The sequence below is a fragment of the Vanellus vanellus genome (assembly GCF_965231255.1).
Source record: "Vanellus vanellus genome assembly, chromosome: 19".
NCBI lineage: Eukaryota > Metazoa > Chordata > Aves > Charadriiformes > Charadriidae > Vanellus > Vanellus vanellus.
In genome coordinates this window covers 324,459-343,443 of record NC_138924.1, presented here as the reverse complement: position 1 = coordinate 343,443, position 18,985 = coordinate 324,459, and the positions used below count along the sequence as shown (strand labels likewise).

Genomic DNA, 18,985 nt, shown 5'->3' with positions numbered 1-18,985 from the left:
GGGGACGGCAGGCTGAGGGGATGACAGGGTGAGGGGATGGCGGGCTGAGGGCAGGCTGAGAGCAGGGACGGCAGGGTGAGGGGATGACGGGGTGAGGGGATGGCGGGCTGAGGGCAGACTGAGGGCCGGGCCGGGGCGGTACCACACCCGCCGCCAGGGGCCGCCCTGCGCGGAGCCCGCACGGGAAGCAGCGTGGAGCCGCGCGTGCCCCCGCCCCTCGGCGCGCATGCGCGCTGGGTCCCGCTGCCGGGGGGGGGGGGGAGGCGGGGGCGGGAGAGGGCACCGCTCACGCGCCCCGGGGGCTGTCGGTGCCGCCCCGCTGAGGTGGCGGCGGGAAGATGGAGGCGGCGGCGGCGGCGCTTGGCGGGTCGTTGCTGCCGGGTGCCCTCGCCCTTCTCCTCATCCTCCTCCTCGTCCTGCTGCTGCTGGCGGCCGCGCGGCGCCGCCCCGCCCCGCCGGACGGTGAGTACCGCGGGCATGGCGAGGGGAGCGGGGCCGGCCCGGCCCGGCCCGACCCGACCCGACCCGACCCGACCCTCCGCTCCCCGCAGGCCCCAAGGCGAACGGTGTCGCCGCCCCCGCCAGGCCGGAGGAGCACAGGAAGGCGAAGGTGCCGGCGCGGGCCCGGCGGGACAAGCCGCAGCAGCACAGCTTCGCCCACCGGCTGCTGGTCGCCGCCCTCAAGGTACCGTGTGTGCCCCGCCGGGCGCCCCCCCCGCCCTCCTCCTCCTCCTGCCCGCGGTGACCGCGCTCTCTCCGCAGGGCCACAGCGGCTCTGTCTCCTGCCTGGACTTCAGCAGCAACGGCAAGTACCTGGCGTCGTGTGCCGACGACCGCACGGTCCGGCTGTGGAGCACCCGGGACTTCACGGCGCGGGAGCATCGCTGTCTGCGCGCCAACGTGGGGCTGGACCATGCCGAGCTCGTTCGCCTCAGCCCCGACTCGCGGTAGGGCCAGGCCTCCCACACCTCATCCACCCCCAGCCCTGGCACCAGGACGTCCTGTGGACAGAGCTGGCAGCCACACGGCTCGAGCCTTGGTTGGGATCAATGAGTGTTCTCTGGGCTGTGTGGAGGTGACATCCCTCACACAGGGTCTTAATGGTACTGCTGTTAAATGGCCTCTCGTGAAAGCAGCTGCCACTTTAATGTAGTTCTGAAGGCAAATATTCCAGTGCCCAGCTTGCTGCACCAGTGGAAGGTGTTTGTTACGGTCTTTGCCAGCAGGCCCTGCATCTGGGTTGAGCTGCTGAGCCTCTTGGGGGGCTGGGGAGGGAGCTGTTGCTGGCTAGGAAGGTTGGTGGAAAAGCATGCCTTGGCACTTTGTGAGTGGCCTCCTTTAGAGAGAGGAAGGGATCTCATTTCCAGATGTGGAGTAATAAATTCTGTTCTTTTCCATTCAGCATTGCAGCTGAGCTAACACAGGAAGAGAAGTTGGTGCCCTTGTAAAGCACACAGCTTTTTATCTGCCAGTGTATTTGTTTCCCCAGGTGCCACTGAATGCCCTATTAGCTTACCTGTTGTAGCTAGGCTGTGCTGAGGTAGCCTGTTTCTTAACCATTCAGAGTGTCTGTCCTTCCACAGGGCATTCATTGTTTGGCTGGCGAATGGCGAAACTATTCGTGTCTATAAAATGACGAAGAAGGATGATGACAGCTTCACCTTCACTGCAACATCTGGGGACTTCCCAAAGAAGCACAAAGCTCCTGTCATTAACATAGGAATTGCAGAGACAGGTATGGAAATGAGCTGCTCACTTGTTGAGGCTCTGGAGATTGGCTTTGATTTTCTTGTAAAGCAAGAGCTGCCAGGTTGAAAGTGCTGGAGTTTTTGGCATTTCCAGGGCCTGTTTCTGCACCAGTACTTGATTCTGTGTAGTCTCATTGCTATTACTTTTTAGCCTTTGTTTACTACCGAGACAACTGAAAAGAGGTCATTTTCAGACAGACGATATTCCTGTAAGCACAGAACTAGCTCTCCGATATGCACAGTCTCTACTTGCATGTTCAGGGATGCTGTTGCAGAGAGGTCTGGTCTCAGTATTGAGAGGATTGCTGTTCTCTGGCCCACCAGTCTGTCTTTAACCAGTCAGAAATCTCTCTAGCACATTCATATGGTCTGTCTTGGACTTGTGGGATCTTCTGGAACAGAGGCTGTGGGGGTTATGTGTTAGTGGTGAGGGCTTGATGGGTTAGTGCCTCAGGTATGTGACAGCAGGCGGTTGGAAGTGGGTGGATGTGAGTTCATCTCTGTAATAGGAGAGCAGAGAAAATGTTAACCGAGACCTTTGTGCAGCTGTGAAAGTGAAAACTTAAACCGGCAACAAGGAGCTGAAAGGTAAACAGGTAACTCCCTGTCTGGGCTGAGATGGGAAAGGGGAAAGCATAGCAAGCAGGAGCCCAAAATGTAATCATGGATAATAGTAGTGAGACTTGTAGTCAGCTACCTGCCCACAATCCATGACTTGAAAGCTACAGATACCTCAGGTTGTGTTTTAACTGTCTGGGGAAGATGGAGTCTGCTGTGTTACTCCAGCTCAGTGCAGAGCTATGCTCGTGGGATCTGAGGGGTGCTGGGGCGAGAAGCATGTGTGGTCTCTGAGTGCCCATCGCCAGCTGGCGGCTGCTGAAGCCAAGAGTCCGCTAAAACATAACCAGGAGCCGAGTCCTCTGATACTACTCTTCGCTTTGTCCCGGGAGATTGACACTCCTTGAATTTTGGTGCTGCTTTTGGAGTTCTTGACTCTCCAGGTACAGGGAGAGGTTGCCCTCCTAGGTCTTTGATAAGTCTGTGGCAGCGTTAGGCCTCTCCTGATCTTTGCCTTTTTTTTTTGTTTCCCCAGGAAAGTTTATCATGACAGCTTCCAGTGACACTACCATCCTGATATGGAGTCCGAAGGGTGAAGTCCTGGCCAGCATTAACACTAACCAAATGAACAATGCCTATGCCACGGTGTCACCCTGCGGGAGGTGAGGGGTGTGAGGTATTCCAGGCTGCTCCTGCTGAGGAGTGGGAGGCCACAGGAGTGAACGGGAACCTCGCTCCTTCCCAGAGGATGTCCTCAGTTCAGACCATTGGCAGTTAGTTGTTATTTTAATGCAATTTGCAGAGGGTTTTTAAAAAACAATTCTGGCCCCTGAGAGCAGCCCCTCCAGGAGCGCTGACTCTTGCCTGCATGGTTTCAGGCACTCGGTGGGTTGCTGCTGTGCCTCAGCACTGTCGTTCCTGTTAATGGTCTCCTGAAGAGCAGAGGAGAACGGCGTTGGCCTCAGATAGCAGAGGTGGGACAATGCAAAAGGCATATGCAAAACAAACAGCATTTCTAAGTTGTCTGTAACTTTTTAAAGGTTAATTATAAAATTAAAATCTTTATTACTGGGAGATTTATCAGGAAAATCTTGTTCCCTGCCCTGTCTCTAACTTGTTGCTGCTGGAAGACTTGCCGTGCTCCAGGCTCAGTGAGTTTGGGGATCAAAAACATTTAGCTTTTTTTACTTTGGCCTAAGAATTTCTCATTCCTAAGTTGTTCTGGTCCCTAGTGGCCTTCCTTAGTGTTGCCTTTACCAGCCTCGTTTCAGTGAAAACTTTTTCAGCTGACCAAAGATTTGAACATCAGTCAGGATAGCTTTGCCTTCGCAGAGCCCTGTCTTGGGCACCTCTCCGCACCGGGGCTGCCCCAGGGCCCTGCCTTGCTCAGGAGGTCAGAGGAGGGTAGGTAACAGATATCCACTGTCTCTGCTTGTTTGTTCACCCAGGTTTGTGGCATCCTGTGGCTTCACCCCTGATGTGAAGGTGTGGGAGGTGTGTTTTGGCAAGAACGGAGACTTCCGGGAGGTGGCCAGGGCTTTTGAGTTGAAAGGCCACACCGCCGGTGTACTTTCCTTCTCCTTCTCTAACGACTCGAGGAGGTGAGTGAGTGTTACTTGCTGCCTGAAGGCTGGCCCTGGGCACACGTCAGCTCCCCCCTCCCCGTGTGCAGGGCAGCAGTCCTGCGCAGGGGACACACGCTGCCCTGCATGCTCTCCGGGGAGGCCAGGGCAGCAGAACCCTGACCTGCCACCTGCATATTCCCTGTGGATTTCCTCCTGGGTGTGACTGCTGTCCGTGCTCTGTATGTGTGCACTCGCACTTCCCAAAAGAGCTCTCTGTCCACAGAGGATTCCTGGTTGGTAGGTGTGTTGGGGGAGGAGGTGCTGCCCAGTTTCCTTGTGCTCATCTGTGCGCTGTCTCCTGCCTGCAGGATGGCGACTGTTTCCAAGGACGGGACATGGAAGTTCTGGGACACGGATGTGGAATATAAGAAGCAACAGGATCCATACCTGCTCCTGACGGGGAAGTGCGAGGTGACGGAGCCATGTCGCATCGCCCTGTCCCCTGACGCTCGCGTTGTCGCCATCTCTAGTGGCACAGACATTGTTGTGTACAACACGAGACGAGGCGAGGAGGAGGAGCGCTTTCTGGCTGTGCACGGACAGGCCATAACAGACTTGGCTTTTGACACCAACAGCCGCTACCTGGTGTCCTGTGGGGACCGGGCCATCCGTGTCTTCCACAACACCGCCGGTCACCGGGCGGTGGTGGAAGAGATGGAGGCCATGCTGAAAAAAACTGGGAACAAGGCCACCCGCGAGCGGCTGGAGCAGCAGATCTCCAGTGCCCGCAAAGCGCTGGCTGCCATCTATGGCAAGAAGCACTAGTCCTCCCTGGCGGTGGCACATCCCCGGCTCTGCGGCCACCTTCCGCCTCTGGGGATTGGGGTTGGTTTGTTTTTAATGACACTGAATAAGTTGTAATAAAACCTGTGCCTGGCTCCTTCCTCGTGTGCTGCCTGCCCGACGGGACAGAGAGCTGCCCGGCACCTTTGCCCAGGGGCTGTGGGGGGCAGTCGAGGGGTGCCCGGGGAGGGGACACTTGTTTCCTTCCAGTGGCTTCCACCCACTCTGTCATTGATATCCCATGGGTGTGATTGCTCAGACAGGGCCACGAGGGTTTTTTAGGCTTAGAAAAGGGCAGTTTGTGTGGGTGTTTTTGCGGAGGAGGTGTCCAAGCTCCATCTTTGATGCTAAACAAGAGGGACCCTGGGACGTGGTCAGCGCTCAACGGGGCTTGCCCCAACCTAAGATGGCGTCGCCGGCGTCGCCCCGCCTCTCCACCGCTTCGTGCCCGCAGGAGGGCGGGGCGAGCCGCGCAGGCGCACTACGCGCCCTCCCCGCTCCCTTCCTCTGGGCGTGGCGAACGCGGTGACGCAGCACGCGCTGGGAGTGGGCGGGGCGCGCGCATGCGCGGAGAGAAGCGGCGGGTGCTGGCGGAGCCGGGGCTGTCGGGGCTGCGGGCGCCATGTCGGGCCGCTCGGTGCGCGCCGAGACCCGCAGCCGCGCCAAGGATGACATCAAAAAAGTGATGGCGGCCATCGAGCGCGTCCGCAGATGGTGAGAGGCGGGGCCGCGGGGGGGGGTGGGACCTCCCCGGCGTGCAGCCAATCGCCGCACCACACGGGTGCCGGTGGAGGTGCTCCGGCGGCGAGTATCCAATCAGCGTGCTGCGTGGCGTAGTGGGCGGGGATAGCGAGGCAGCGGCCAATCAGCTGGGTCCGCCTGCTCGGGAGTGTGGGGGGGACCGGAAGCCCCGGTGATGGGCGGGTGCACGACCAATCACAACGAGGTATGCGGGGTGAGGAGGCGGGGTACGGCAGTGCTGTGGATTGGCGTTCCCCTGTGCCAGTCGGAGTCGCGCAGGTGGACGGGCGGGCGGGGCTTGTTGCCAGGGTTACCGTTAACGGCTGTGTCCGCGCAGGGAGAAGAAGTGGGTGACGGTGGGTGACACCTCCCTGCGGATATTCAAGTGGGTGCCGGTGGCGGACAGCAAGGAGGTGGGTACCGCGCGGGCCGCGGCCTTCCCCGCAGGGCTGGAGCCGTGCTGGGGGCTGCCGCCCCGGCCCCGCCTCTTCCACCGCCTCAGTCGCTCGGCGGGAAGGGGGGTCCCGGCGCCGTTCGGGTGATCACCGCTGCCCTGGCCTGCACCAGCCGGCTGAAGGCCTCGGTGCAGGCCCGCTCCCCCCGCAACCTGGACTGGGATGTCTCCGGCTGTGGGCCTGAGCCCCCTCTGCCGTCACCCTGCGATGGAGCTGGGTGTTTCTTCCTGCAGTCCTTTTTGCCTTAATCACCTGAAGACTTGCTTTTATTTTGTGGTACTCTTAGATAGCTGCCAACTCCTCTTTTTACTCCTGATTTTGAACCCTTCACAGCTGAAGTTTTGCCTCTCAGTTAGAAAAACGCTAGAAAAGGAAAAGGTCTGCACCAGCACATTCCTCTGGACTGTTGAGAGAGAGAGAAAGGAGTGGTTTGTGCATCGTCTTGCCAGTGGTGAGCTCCTCTAACCTCGTGTTTCTGTTTTTCTTTTGGTTCTCAAGAAAGAGAAATCCAAATCGAGTAGCAGCACTGCCCGAGAACCCAATGGCTTCCCAGCTGACACCTCTGCCAACTCCTCTCTCCTCCTGGAGTTCCAAGGTGAGTCTGGCTGAGCCCTCTTCAAGCTGCGGAAAGACTCTTAAGGCCTTAGAGAAGCTGAGATGTTGCTGGCTTATGTATGCTACGTGTACTGGGAAGAGCAGTGTCCGTCTTCAGTGCGGGGTTGTGCTGATCCGCTTCAGGACTATCACTGCTGAAGCTGTTCATCTGTGCTGTCAGCAAGAATCGTAATCGTTTGCTTCTGGGATCTTCCAGTGGGAAACTTCATGGGGAGCTGGAGGAGTTGGGGTTCCTGTCCCCACTTTGCAGTCCCTGCTGGGGAGAGGCCAGCAGCTGCCTGCAGCTGAGCCCCCTGCTTCCAGTAGTGACTTGCACCAACCCTGGGATGAAAGGGCAGAGGATCTCCTCGACCTTGCTCTTGATCCTGGGGCACTGCAGCCGGCCGTGAGCATGTTGGGCTCTGTGGTGGAGCCAAGCAAGGCTCAGGCAGCACGTGGACTTGCTGCTGGAGCAGGGCGTATGCTTGTCACCAGCCTCTCTGCTTGGCTCTCAGTGCAGCCAAGGAAAATTGGGGAATGTGTTGGCACTTGCAGGAGATGCAGTGAGGAGGTTAGCGTTGCAGGTCTGCAGTTTGGGGCTGCTGCTGGAAAAGATGTGTGCCAGGATTGCCTCCCTGTGTGGGGGCAGGTGCTGGGGTTTGCTGCTGCTGTGAGGTTGCTGCCTACCAAACAGAAGAGGTACAGAAGCTTGCTACACAGGCAAGAAGTCTCCTGCCCTCAAATGCCTGGGGCCCTTGCAAGCTGCGGACATGAGATTTAGCAGTGCAGCACTTCGTATCACCCCTGTGCCTTCTCCTGTTCTTTCTGGATAGTCCGGGGTCTGCTCAGACTCAGTCCCCATTCCTGTGGGCCAGTCGTGTCTCTGATGCCAGTTGTGTCCCGGTGGGGAGTCCTGTGCCCGGCAGCGCTTACGTTGATCTGTGATGGTGAATCTCCTGTACTGTAACTGCCTCTGACTGTGCTCTTCCGTCTCCCTAAGACCCTGGCTCTTGGTGCTGCCCTCGGCTGCCCCTGCCCCTGGGTCAAGGTGCTCTTCTTCACTAGGTGCTGTTTCTGCAGATGAGAACAGCAACCAGAGCTCCCTGTCGGATGTCTACCAGCTCAAGGTGGACAGCAGCCCCAACTCCAGCCCCAGTCCCCAGCAAAGTGAGTCCATGAGTCCTGCCCACACGTCCGACTTCCGCACGGACGACTCGCAGCCACCCACACTGGGGCAGGAGACGCTGGAAGGTGGGTGCTGGGCTGGGAAGGGAGGAGGTGATGGGTGGGACCAAGGAGGGTCCTGCTGGAGCGTTGCTTGTCTGGTGGGTGACTGAGGCGCTGCTGGAAGTGGGCAGGGCAGGAGGGAATTGTGTCGTCTGCTGGAGGCCTCCTCTCCTGGCTCTGCACTGAGCTAGGTACCACCGTGCTCCCAGGTCAGCAGTTCCGTTAACCCTTCTGTTCTCCCCAGAGCCCTCCCTGCCTTCCTCGGAAGTTGCAGACGAGCCTCCCACTCTCACAAAGGAAGAGCCAGTCCCCCTTGAGACTCAGGTAAGGGAAGGGGGATTGGAACTGTCTAAAGATGTATGGACCCAGCTCGGCCCTTTCCCTCTTGTTGCTGCCCCTTGTAGTAGAATCATCTCAATGGATGGACTTGCTCTGCAGTCCCAAGGTGCCCTCCAGGAGCTCCCCAAACCTTCCGGCTTCCTGAGCTGTCGCCCGGGTCAGCTCGGGTGTTAAAGTGTGAAGAAGGGATAAGGAGGTGGAGTAAAACAACAATTCTAGCTGATTCTGGGGCTGAAGTGGGTTCCCACTCCTGATCCCCTGGGGACTCCTCAGAGATGAAAGCCCGGGGTGTCCCTGCAGCATGACACAGGCACACTGAGCTCCTGCACTGCCCGTCACCTTTGCCTCTTCCTCTTGCAGGTAACTGAAGAGGAGGAGGACTCTGGTGCACCACCTCTGAAGAGATTTTGTGCCGATCAGAACTCTGTGTGCCACACGGCCTCGGAGAGCTAGCCGGCCTGTCCCCGGGGAGAGCGCCTTCGCCAGCCCCTCGCAGAACCACCTGCCCTCCCAGGGGGGACCGGGTGCTTCCCTCCTGCCTGCCCCTTCCCTGGGGATGGGCGCTCCCCGCCGCTCGCCATACAGCCTGCCCTGCCCTGCCCTACTCTGGGCGCAGGAGCCTCCTGCCAGCCCCGGCCTTTCCCGGGCAGATGGGGCTGCCACCAGCACCCACAAATCTGCCTCTATTTATTGGCTCCCTCTCTCCCTGCTCACCTCTACCGTGGCCTGGGGGGCTCCAGGGGGTGGCCTGGAGTTCTCCACAGGTCTCCCCGCTCTCCGTGCACTGGTAGATGCTGTCTGCCTGCTCCTAGCCCCCCTGCCCGCCTTCCCCTGGGAGCGGGAGAGCCGCCTTCCACCTGCACGAAGTGATTTACCGGCTCCGTTGGGAGCGCAGGGCAGCGCGGGGGGGGGGGGGGGGGGGGGGGGGGGGGCTAGGGGGGAGAGGCCCGGGATGCGCTGGGACGCCGTGCAATAAGCTGCTATTGAAGCCATGAGTGTTGGGAGAGAGAGGGAAGTGCCGCCCCCCCCCCCCCCCCCCCCGCGGCGGGCGGGCACCGGCCGCTCTCTGCGCTGCCGCCGGGCGCTGGCGAACCCCCCCCTCCCCCCCCCCCCCCCCCCCGCTCCATCCCGGTGGGGTCCACAGCCGCCTTCCCCGCCCCCGCAGAGCCGGGGGAACTCTGCCCGGCCTCGGTACCCCCCCGTTCCCGGACGGGGAAGGAGGTAGCAGGGTCCTCCCGCCCTCATCCAATCCCACGCTCCCGCCGCTAATCCTCCCCCCACCCCCCGGCACCCCCCCCCCCCCCCGCCGCCACTGCATGTCCCGCCGAGTCTGTGATCGAGCCTGGCGAAGCCGAAGGCGCGGCCGCGCGTGGAAGTGGAAAGTTATTTTAGCACTGAATAGAATATTTTTAAAATTAAACTATTTGAAATAACAATGCCCGGTGTCTGCGGGGGGGGACGGGGACGGGGGGGGCGGGGCGGGCGGGAGCGCGGGAAGCGCCGCGCAGCGCCGGGACTCGCCGCCGCCGGACCGCGGGAAGGTAGGGTCGGTCCCCTCGTGTGTCCCACCCCCGGGGCCGCCGGTCCCCGCCGGACCGCTGATTCCCCCCCCCCCCCCCCCCCCCCCTCCTTTCCCCCCCGGCTCTGCGGGATCGGGCCGAGCCGCTTCCCGGCCCGGATGGCGCCGATGGGAGCAGCGCCGCCGGCAACCGGCCCCCCCCCCCCCGCTCCGCTCCGCCCCGCCGGGAGCTCTGCCCGGGGTTCCGCGGCCCCCTCCCCCCCGGCCCCGGGGAAGGCTCGGTGAAAGCGCTCCGGTAGGCGCCCGGCGGGACAGCTGGGGTCTGCTTGTACCTTCGAGGAAACGGGTAGAGCCCCATGTGCAAGAGGGCCCGATAAATTAACGTTAATTAACATGAGCTGTGGGAGTCTTTGCAATAATCTGGCTTCGATTCACTTGTGCGTTGCAAAGAATTATTTTTGTTTTCCCGTGTATTAAATCTGGTGTGTAAACCCAAGCCAAAGGCGTTACGGTTTCCTTAGTCGCGCTGCTGTGTACAATTGTGGAGTGGTTTTAATCGTTTATTGTTTCAGGATCAGGATGGCCGGACACAGAGGGCAGCTGCAGATTAATTTGAAAACAAACTATCCCGATATGGTGGTAGATATTGGGAAAATAGCTTTAGGAGAGGGGTCCAGAAAGAAGACCTCTTCCAATAAGAAAAGCCAACAAAATAAGCTTTCTGTAGCGGTGTGCGCATTGCTGAATTCGGGAGGAGGAGTGGTGAGGATGGAGAGCGAAGACAACGATTACTGCTTTGGGAAGCACAGCCTTGGTCTGGACATAGAGCAGGTCCTCAGGACATGCATTGGCGGCACCGAGACCAGCAAATACTTCACGTGGATGCAGCAGCAGAGTCACCTGCTGCTTTTTGTTAAGACGTGGAGCTGTGGAAGTCCAGAGGAGAAAAGCTCAGCCGCAAAGCCACGTATCTGTAGCTGGAGCACTGGGTTGTCCCGTAGGTCTATCACTTCGGCTGTCACCATGACTTCAAGCGAGGCTGCTAAATTTCTGAAGGAGAAGGAAAGGTGTGCCAAGTGCCCTGATGAGAACAGGCCAAGCGCTAAGAAAGCTCTGCTGAATTTTCATGGGGGAGCAAAGGAGACCCCTCCGAGCATTGAGGAGCGTAACATCCAAGATGCCGCTGCCAGGTTTTTAGAGAGAGACAGACTGATGGTTGGGGAGGTCCTGGATTTCACAGAAACAACGCATATTGAATTTAAGAACTTCTCTACAAAGAATATTTTGGAATACATTAGAAGAACCCTTCCAAAATACGTCTCTGCCTTTGCAAACACTCAGGGTGGTTATTTATTTTTTGGAGTGGATGACGAGACCCATAAAGTCATTGGAAGCCATAGTAAAGTGCAGAAAGAAGCTTTAGAAAAAACAGTAGCTGACACCATGGGCTCGATGCTGGTCCATCACTTCTGTGGCTCTCAGGCTGGCGTGCAGTTTAAGACTTATGTCCTGAGCGTCTGTGATGAAGCAGAAGGCCTGCAGGGCTACGTATGCGCTGTGCGAGTTGAACCGTTCTGCTGTGCTGTTTTCCATGACGACCCCGATTCCTGGATGGTCACAGATGACACGATCAAAAGACTGAGCGTCAGGAAATGGGTGGAGTTCATGACAGACGCAGACCCAGGTAAAATCTGCACTTACGTTAGTGCCAATTTCATTTCTGCCTTGGTTTGTAAAGTTTCAGGAGGAAAGACCAACTTCTTTTGCTTTGTGTTCTCACCAAACCTAGAAAAGGGGCTTTGGCCCACGGCACGGTCGCAGGCAGCGGGGATGACGGTACTGTAACTGGCCTCCAATGGCAAACCGTTCTGTAAAGCAATGCTCTCTGAACTGGTTCAGCAGGGCTTTTTGAAGCACTCCCAACCGGAATAAGCCTTTCTAGGGATCCCATATGCCCCTAAATGAAGTGGAAAGATTCAGAATCGCCTGGGAGCTTCCATTACTCTTAATGAGAATTGGAGAAAACTTTGGAAGCTGGCTTTGTCTGTTAAGATGCTTAGGAGGGAGTGATGTCCTGGTGGAAATCTGGCCCCTTTAGGTGGCTAAAAATGTTTTGAAAAACAAAAAGGCCCTTACTGATGCTGATCCCCAGGCAGTGAAGTCCCCAGTACTTGCACTAGCGAGGATCAGACTCCATGCCCTGGTTTGATGAGTGTAGACCCAGCATCTTGGTACAAGTCGTGTGTCAGCACTGAAGTAAAATAATCATTTCAGCTGTAATAGCGGTGTCAAACTGACCTGCAACTTTTCTTCTCCTTCCCCTTATCAAGTACTGTTAACATCTTGTAATGAAGTCAGCAACACAAGGGTGGCTGCTAAAACCTGGCCGATCATCTCTTCATAGATCAGCTTGAGGTTGAGGGAAGTCCTCTCCAGCCTGCAGCTCGGCGCGCAATGCGCACTGAGCAGCAGGGCGCAAACCGCTCCCCCGTTCCCAGGCTTACGTGCATTTCAGGTGCGGTTGTTTCAAAGGAGCAGGGGTGCAAGGCTTTGCTTGGTTTAAGGCATGTTGTCCCACTCCATTGTGAAATCATTGCCCTTCAAAAGCTACCTCCTGCTTTTCATTCCACCGCTCCACAGTACAACCTGTATGGCGGGTCCAACAGAGTTTATTCTGACCACGGATTTGAGTAAGAGTTTTTCAGTCTTAAGATGAAACTAACCCTCCTTTCCTATGGGTTCCCTGTAACACAAATTTCCCTTGAGCGTGTGCCCGTGGCAGCGATGGTATGAGCAAGGAACGCACTAGCTGAAGGAGACCTCCTGTCCTGGCAGAGCCCCAGCCACGGCTGATGGCTCTGGCCTCATGTGAAACCTCTCCTGTGGCCCTGCGCTGCCCTTAGAGCTGGGATGTCGGGTCTCTGCAAAGGACACAGTCACACAACAGACAGAGAGGATGGTGTTGATAGGAGAGGAACAAAGCAGCAAGGTCTTTTGGAGATGTGCGTCTACTGAAGAGACCGGTGGTGCATGGGGGTGGTTCCTGGAGGGTGCTGGTGTGCTGAACCAGCATGTCCGGCGCCTCTTGCCTCTGCACGGGGGTCTCAACAGACTCATCCCCCTGAGGGTCCAGGTCTTGCCGTCTTGCCTTTGAACTCTAAAGGCATCTGTGCTGTGAGCCCTCTCTCTGCTACAGCAAACCAACATCCTGTTGGTCTGATGGAATACTGCCATTCTTAACTTGGTAGGCAGCACTTCCTCGAGTAGGATTGTGAAGGGAGGTTTTAACCTAATCACTTTAGTTATTCTTTAGTTATGGGTTTTAAAAGTTCATACGGAAGGATTTTGATGGATATAATATACTATTTTCTTCCCCCAAGATCTTTCAGATCTGGCTGATAAATTTGAGAACGAGCTCAGTTTGTCAAACGGTCCTCCTCTTATCAGGCCAGTTTATTCAAAAGCTGGTCTCCAGTGTGTGTCTGAACTCCAAAAATGCCTCTACCCAGGTAAGCTGTTTATTCTGGATATATGTTGGGTTTTTAATTTTCTTTATTTAAGATTAATTTAATTTAAGATTTTATTTAATTTCTGTATTTGACAGAACTAATAGGAAGATAATGTGATATAAATACAAGATTTCAGGCACGCAACTGTTAGGGTATTTAAAAGATGCAACTGCTTCAAGAATGTTGATTTCCTTGATTTTTCATGTGTTTCAATCTCTTTTCCCATTTTTGCCGCTAAGTATAATCCTTAATGCACACAATTGCTGACAACCCAGTATCCCAGGGGTTTGAGCAGTCTGCCCCCTGTTATGCCCAAAAATCTTCTTATGGACAAAGAAGAGAGAGAATCATTTATTTCTAGTATAACTGAATTCTAAGTAGTCTAATCAAGGAATTATTATTATCCAAGATCTAATTATTATAGATAAAGAAAGAAAAAGACAATAAATTAATACCACTGTGAAAAAAAGTGATAATAATAGTTACCTGCACGTTTCCTGGTTCCTGTCAGCCTTCCACTGCCACTCAGGATCCTGCTGTTGATGGCTCCAGTCTGCGGGGGTTGTTTGGGTGAGCCATCAGCATCCCCGGTTCTTTCCTGGGGAGTCTGTCACTGATGCTGATGGTTTCTTTTTCCTACTCCAGGATCCGCTTGGGGTCACTTGCCATAGATTTGCTAACACACTTTTACATCTTGTTCTTTCTTCACTGATCTACAAGTTCACTCCAGGGTTTAGTAAACATGGCGTGTTTCACAGAAGTTAGATGCTTGTTCTCCGTTACCCTTAAACCCAATTTTGTCCAGCTCTGGGGCTGCATTCCTTTTCTTTATCTGACCATCTTAGAGCTGTTTCTGGCCTTGGGATCTCCTGTGCTCTGTCTCTTGCCACCCCACACCTGAATTCAGCCCTGCATCCTCTATCCCACATCTCAAGACCTCTGCTGTCCTACTGTATTTCTGTACTCTGCATCATCATGTTATAGACAGAAAGATCTCTGCCTGTGCAGAAGAGCTTTTTGCTGCTACTGTCTGTATAAATTGATGGTTGTTACCCACAGCCACCTGAGTACTAGAAAAAAAAATACTGTTACAGGCTAACCAAGTAAAAACAAAGCTCCAAACAGGTCAACCAAAGTTCAAAGAAAGCAACTGGACAAGCCTCCAACTTGAGGCCTTGCAAACTCGGTACACTCCCCGTGGCTTGGTGGGAGCAATGCTGGGTTGCTGGTCAGCAGGGCTGAGCACCCTGTATTTGGGGGTGGGATGTCTGATCGGCTTAAATGTGTATCTCGCCCAGTAAGTCAATTCTGCCACCCTGCTCACTGCCACAGGGGAACTTCAGGCTGGGACACACACAAGGGAAAGTAAAGCTCAACCCTTCCTCTGCAGGGGTGGAGAACCTTGCCTCGGTTTTATTTTCTGGTGAAGACTTTGATTATTTCAGACACACTTCAGCTATAAAAGCAGTGATGGTTGCTGGGCAACAGATGCTCCCACATACCAAGCCCTGAAAGACAAGGGAAGAGAAGTGGCCAAGGGCAGCATAAATCCTATCATGTTCCTGCTGGGGCTTTAGGTCAAGCTCTGCGACACATGGGAGAGACACGGAATTCCAGGTCCCATCAGTAGCCAACAGACACTTTCTCATTGAGCGTAATCCATGGGTTATTTTTTTCCAAATTCTGACCTGTGGATGTATGTATTAATTGGTAATTTTTCTAAATATTTTTGTAATTTTGCTATCTTTTCACATCTGTTTTCAAGACTACTCTCAGATGATCGATTCACTGTTAATAGCGTCTCAGTACAGGATATGCAATTGCTGTTTCTTGATGAGAATGTGGTTTTTAAATGGAGGGCAGTGACACAGTCAGTGTAACTGTATGCTTGCATTTGAGCTTTGTCTGTGTGTTACGAATGTGCATAGCTGTAATTTTAACCTGTCAGTTTAAGAGACGATTTGTGTTAATATGTTTTTTTAAATTACTGTTACTTCTTATTTTGGAGGAGCACCAAGTTAGTGTTGGGATGAGAGGTATCTTCGTGTATTCCCCTATATTTAACAGGAATGCAAATCTATGCGTGAAGAGACCAACCATGCTCCTAGGCGCCTTTTCCCTTGCTATATGCATCGTGTTTTACCAGCCAGGAGTGTAGGAGACGCTGCAAGCGGCTCTGCTCCATCTGGTTCAACCACCCGCCTCTCTGTGGCAGCAACATATCTGTCCAAGGAATACCTAAATAATGAAAAGGCATATAGAACGGATCCCTCCAAAGAGACTTTTTCTCATTCCATTTAGAAGTCAGGCATACCTGAAGCATGGAGTTTACATCCCTTTTAGTCATATAAAAAAAATCCTTACAGGTTTACCACTAGGTATCACGGGAATGCTGCATTTTTTACTCATACTAAATCATTCCTCCCGTAATTGGTGTGTTGAGAAAATTATTTGCTGTATTTTGGTTTTCTAATTTTTGATTTCTTTTTTCTAGTGGGTTCTAATGAAATCAAATGGAAGCCAGAAACCATCTGCACTGACCTGTTCTCAGAGTATCCTGGATTAGAGGATTTAATGAAAAAACAAATCCATCCACTTAACAAGGGGGTACTGATATTTTCAAGGAGTTGGGCTGTTGACATTGGATTGCCGAAAAAACAGGATGTTGTGTGTGATGTTCTCTTAGTAGCTGAAAACGCATATCCGGTATTGTATACTGTAGTCAAGGACGCCTCTTCTGCCATGTATGAAAACTCGAGAGAAACCGCTTACGCGTTAAAGCAGAAACTAGTCAATGTTGGGGGATATGCCTCAAAAGTGTGTGTGATTCCCCAAATACTGCACCTGAATGGCCCAAAGGACCAGATGGAAGTTGCAGAGTGTGGCGTTCCCCAGCAAGAAAACCAAGACAACCCATGTGGTTATTCCAGCTTGTACCCAGAAAATTACATTCTCACCTCCAGGGACATCCCTGCCTTCCTGTGTGCGCTTGTGATTGTTGTGCTGCGCTTTAAGTCCTACTTAAGTGACCATCTTGGCTGTGAGATTTTCAACCTTCTCACTCTCAAACAGTATGAGCTGCTCTCCAAGAACCTGCACAAAGTCAAGGAGCAGTTTGTCCTTGGTCTTCCTGGAACAGGGAAAACAATCGTGGCTTTGAAGATCATTGAGAGAATAAGAAACATTTTTCACTGTTCTGCTGAAGAGATACTCTACATTTGTGAAAATCAGCCCTTGAAGGAGTTTGTGGGGTAAGCAGTAACATGTTTTTCCCCTTTTTTCTTTCATTCCATCCTCTGTACGTACAGCACAAGCCCTGCTGATTTTACATGTTTGCCAAATATATAACTTTGGCTGACACAAACACACAATAATAATCTCAAGAAAGGTGTTAATATTGAAAGTATTGCTGAGCTGAGCTCCGGCCCAGATCCAGCATTCGCTGACTGCAGTGAGAATCCCAAGCTCAGTGATTGCTGGATTGTGTTATCATAGAATCATAGAATGGTTTAGGTTGGAAAGGACCTTGAAGATCATCCAGTTCCAACCCCCCTGCCATAGGCAGGGACACCTCCCACCAGACCAGGTTGCCCAAGGCCACGTCCAGCCTGGCCTTAAACACCTCCAGGGATGGGGCCTCAACAACCTCTCTGGGCAACCTGTTCCAGTGCCTCATCACCCTCAAAGTGAAAAACTTCTTCCTAATGTTCAATCTGAACCTGCCCTCTTCCAGTTTAAAACCATTCCCCCTCATCCTATCGCTACATGCCTGAGTAAAAAGCCCTTCCCCAGCTCTCCTGTAGGCCCCCTTTAGGCACTGGAAGGCCGCAGTAAGATCTACCCGGAGCCTTCTCTTCTCCAGGCTGAACTCTTTCAGCCTCTCCTCATAGGAGAGATGCCCCAGCCCTCGGATCATCCTCGTGGCTCTCCTCTGGACACGCTTTGAAAGACGATGGCCTTAGCTTAAGTCTTTTATGGCTGATGCTCACGCCAAATCTGCTTGCCTGCCTTTCTCTGTGGCTTTCTCAACACTGCCCATGCTGGGCCTTTAGTGCAGCTGGGCTGGGAACTGGACCTTGGACCTGGGTCATCTGGCCAAGGGGACCAGAAACTAATGCCCTTTTGGTAGAGGATTTCAGGTCAGGGCAGTCCCCCGGTCGTGTTCTCGCTGCGCTTCCTCTTGTGTCCACATGGAGAGGTCAGCAGGCCACCGGGGTGGACAAGGCATCTTGCTTGAAGCAGGGCAGGGCCCGAGCAGCAGGTCCTGGCCCCAGCAGGCAGATGGCCCAGCAGAAGTGCTGCCAGTCCCTGCTTAGCCTGAGGGGAAAAGGGAACTTGCTCTTCCTGCTGGAGCTCCAGCACCGCGCTGCCTTCCCGGGGCCAGAGAGAGTGGGGACACCCCCGGGGAGCCTTACTGTGGGGTGTCTGTGTAGGAAGTGTGGGCTTGAGTCTCCTCCTAGGGTAGAGCCAAAGCCCGTTGGTGGGGGCTGCGAAGGCGGTGCGGCAATGCCTGCACACAGCTAATCCGCTGGAATAAATGTTTCTGCCAGGAAAATGATACAGCGTGCTGCAGCTGAGATGAGAAGTTTGGCGTTTTTAGACAGCAAGCAGCAATAGCCCTCCAAGAAAGAACCCACTGAGAAACAGAGGCAGTCAATTGGGAATTGTCTGGTCATATCTTCTTTTTGTTTACCATATGTATTTTTTATGTATTTTTTGGGTTTCGGTTTGTGGTTTTTTTTAGAAATGAGATCTGCTGGTCTGTGACACGTGTTGCCTTCTTAAAGGGGAAATTCCCAGAAGTGAAACACATTGTGGTTGATGAAGCTCAGAATTTTCGTCCTGAAGAAGGAAACTGGCACGCACGGGCCCAGGAGATCGTCAAGAAAAAAGGTGGCATTTTCTGGGTCTTCTTGGATTTCTTCCAGTCTACTCACCCGTATGGTTGTGGTCTTAACTTTTCAGAACTATATCCTCAGGAATGGTTGACCGAAGTGGTCCGTAATGCCAGGGAAATATACAAAGTCATGTTTGATCTCATGGAGGAAATCCTCCGAGAACGTAACACAGATATGCCCTATAAGATGCTGGAAGACTTGTTTAAAGAGGCTAAATGTGCCCATTCGTTGCAAGGTGACTACATAAAAAAAAAAAATATGGAAACATCTGAAATGGTAAAGTACGTGATCACACAGTGCAGCAAGTACATCCAGCAAGGCTACCCCATCAAAGATATTGCAATCCTGTGCAGTACACAGCATGCAGCCCAGGGCTTCCGCGAACTATTGGAATCGGAGCTAAGGAGACAAATAAGGAAATGTAGGGTAAGGTTAGCCGTGGGGTCAGCGGAGGATGTGTCAGAAAACGTCATTGTTCTTGACAGCATCCGACGCTTCTCAGGCCTAGAAAGGAGGATTGTGTTTGGCATCCACCCCATCCCTGCACAAGAGGAGATTTCTCTCAATCTTTTGCTCTGCGTGGCATCCAGAGCCAACACCAAACTCCATTTGTTGTATCACAAAGGCAAAATGTTCTTAAGAGACGCATCTTTAGATGACAATTCAGTCGTACCGAGGGCTAGGGACAGCAGAGTGCTTTCCTCATGTTTTGTTCAGTGATACGGAGCAGCCTTATGATTTTTTTTTAATGCCCTTTCTGTAGCCTATGCAAAAAAAAAAAAAGCAGTTTCATATATATATGTTCATCACGTGTAGGCCTGTAGGATGTCATAAAATTCATTTTAATTAAAGGACATCACCACCTGGAGAGAACAAACTGCTGAAAATGGCAGTTACAGAAGGAAGTCAACAATTACAAACTACTTGGATAAATCATAGAACAGTTTGGAGACTTGTACTTTCAATTCCTCTGCTCTTTAAGCTGATTG

General features: G+C 53.7%; 3 protein-coding genes across 4 annotated transcripts; all 3 read left to right on the top strand.

Moving 5' to 3' along the window:
• The first annotated feature begins 274 nt into the window (after positions 1–274).
• TBL2 (transducin beta like 2) lies at positions 275–4,809 on the top strand. The gene is made up of 7 exons (XM_082493094.1): positions 275–462; positions 552–685; positions 763–947; positions 1,584–1,735; positions 2,842–2,968; positions 3,755–3,907; positions 4,240–4,809. The coding sequence occupies exons 1-7, from the start codon at positions 339–341 to the stop codon at positions 4,694–4,696; spliced, it is 1,332 nt and encodes a 443-aa protein (XP_082349220.1). The 5' UTR covers positions 275–338; the 3' UTR covers positions 4,697–4,809.
• A 482-nt stretch (positions 4,810–5,291) lies between these two features.
• BCL7B (BAF chromatin remodeling complex subunit BCL7B) lies at positions 5,292–8,988 on the top strand. 2 transcript variants are annotated; one of them, XM_082492863.1, is made up of 6 exons: positions 5,292–5,428; positions 5,793–5,868; positions 6,409–6,505; positions 7,585–7,755; positions 7,976–8,055; positions 8,431–8,988. In XM_082492863.1, the coding sequence occupies exons 1-6, from the start codon at positions 5,337–5,339 to the stop codon at positions 8,521–8,523; spliced, it is 609 nt and encodes a 202-aa protein (XP_082348989.1). In that variant the 5' UTR covers positions 5,292–5,336; the 3' UTR covers positions 8,524–8,988. The 2 variants fall into 2 exon arrangements, with proteins under 2 accessions (XP_082348989.1, XP_082348988.1); XM_082492862.1 differs by having other exon boundaries at positions 7,570–7,755.
• A 760-nt stretch (positions 8,989–9,748) lies between these two features.
• LOC309679548 (schlafen family member 11-like) lies at positions 9,749–18,720 on the top strand (the record flags this gene model as incomplete). The annotated part of the gene is made up of 5 exons (XM_082492896.1): positions 9,749–9,870; positions 10,162–11,273; positions 12,970–13,098; positions 15,593–16,349; positions 17,843–18,720. The coding sequence occupies 5 exons, from the start codon at positions 9,749–9,751 to the stop codon at positions 18,714–18,716; spliced, it is 2,994 nt and encodes a 997-aa protein (XP_082349022.1). The 3' UTR covers positions 18,717–18,720.
• Between the last annotated feature and the right edge of the window lie 265 nt (positions 18,721–18,985).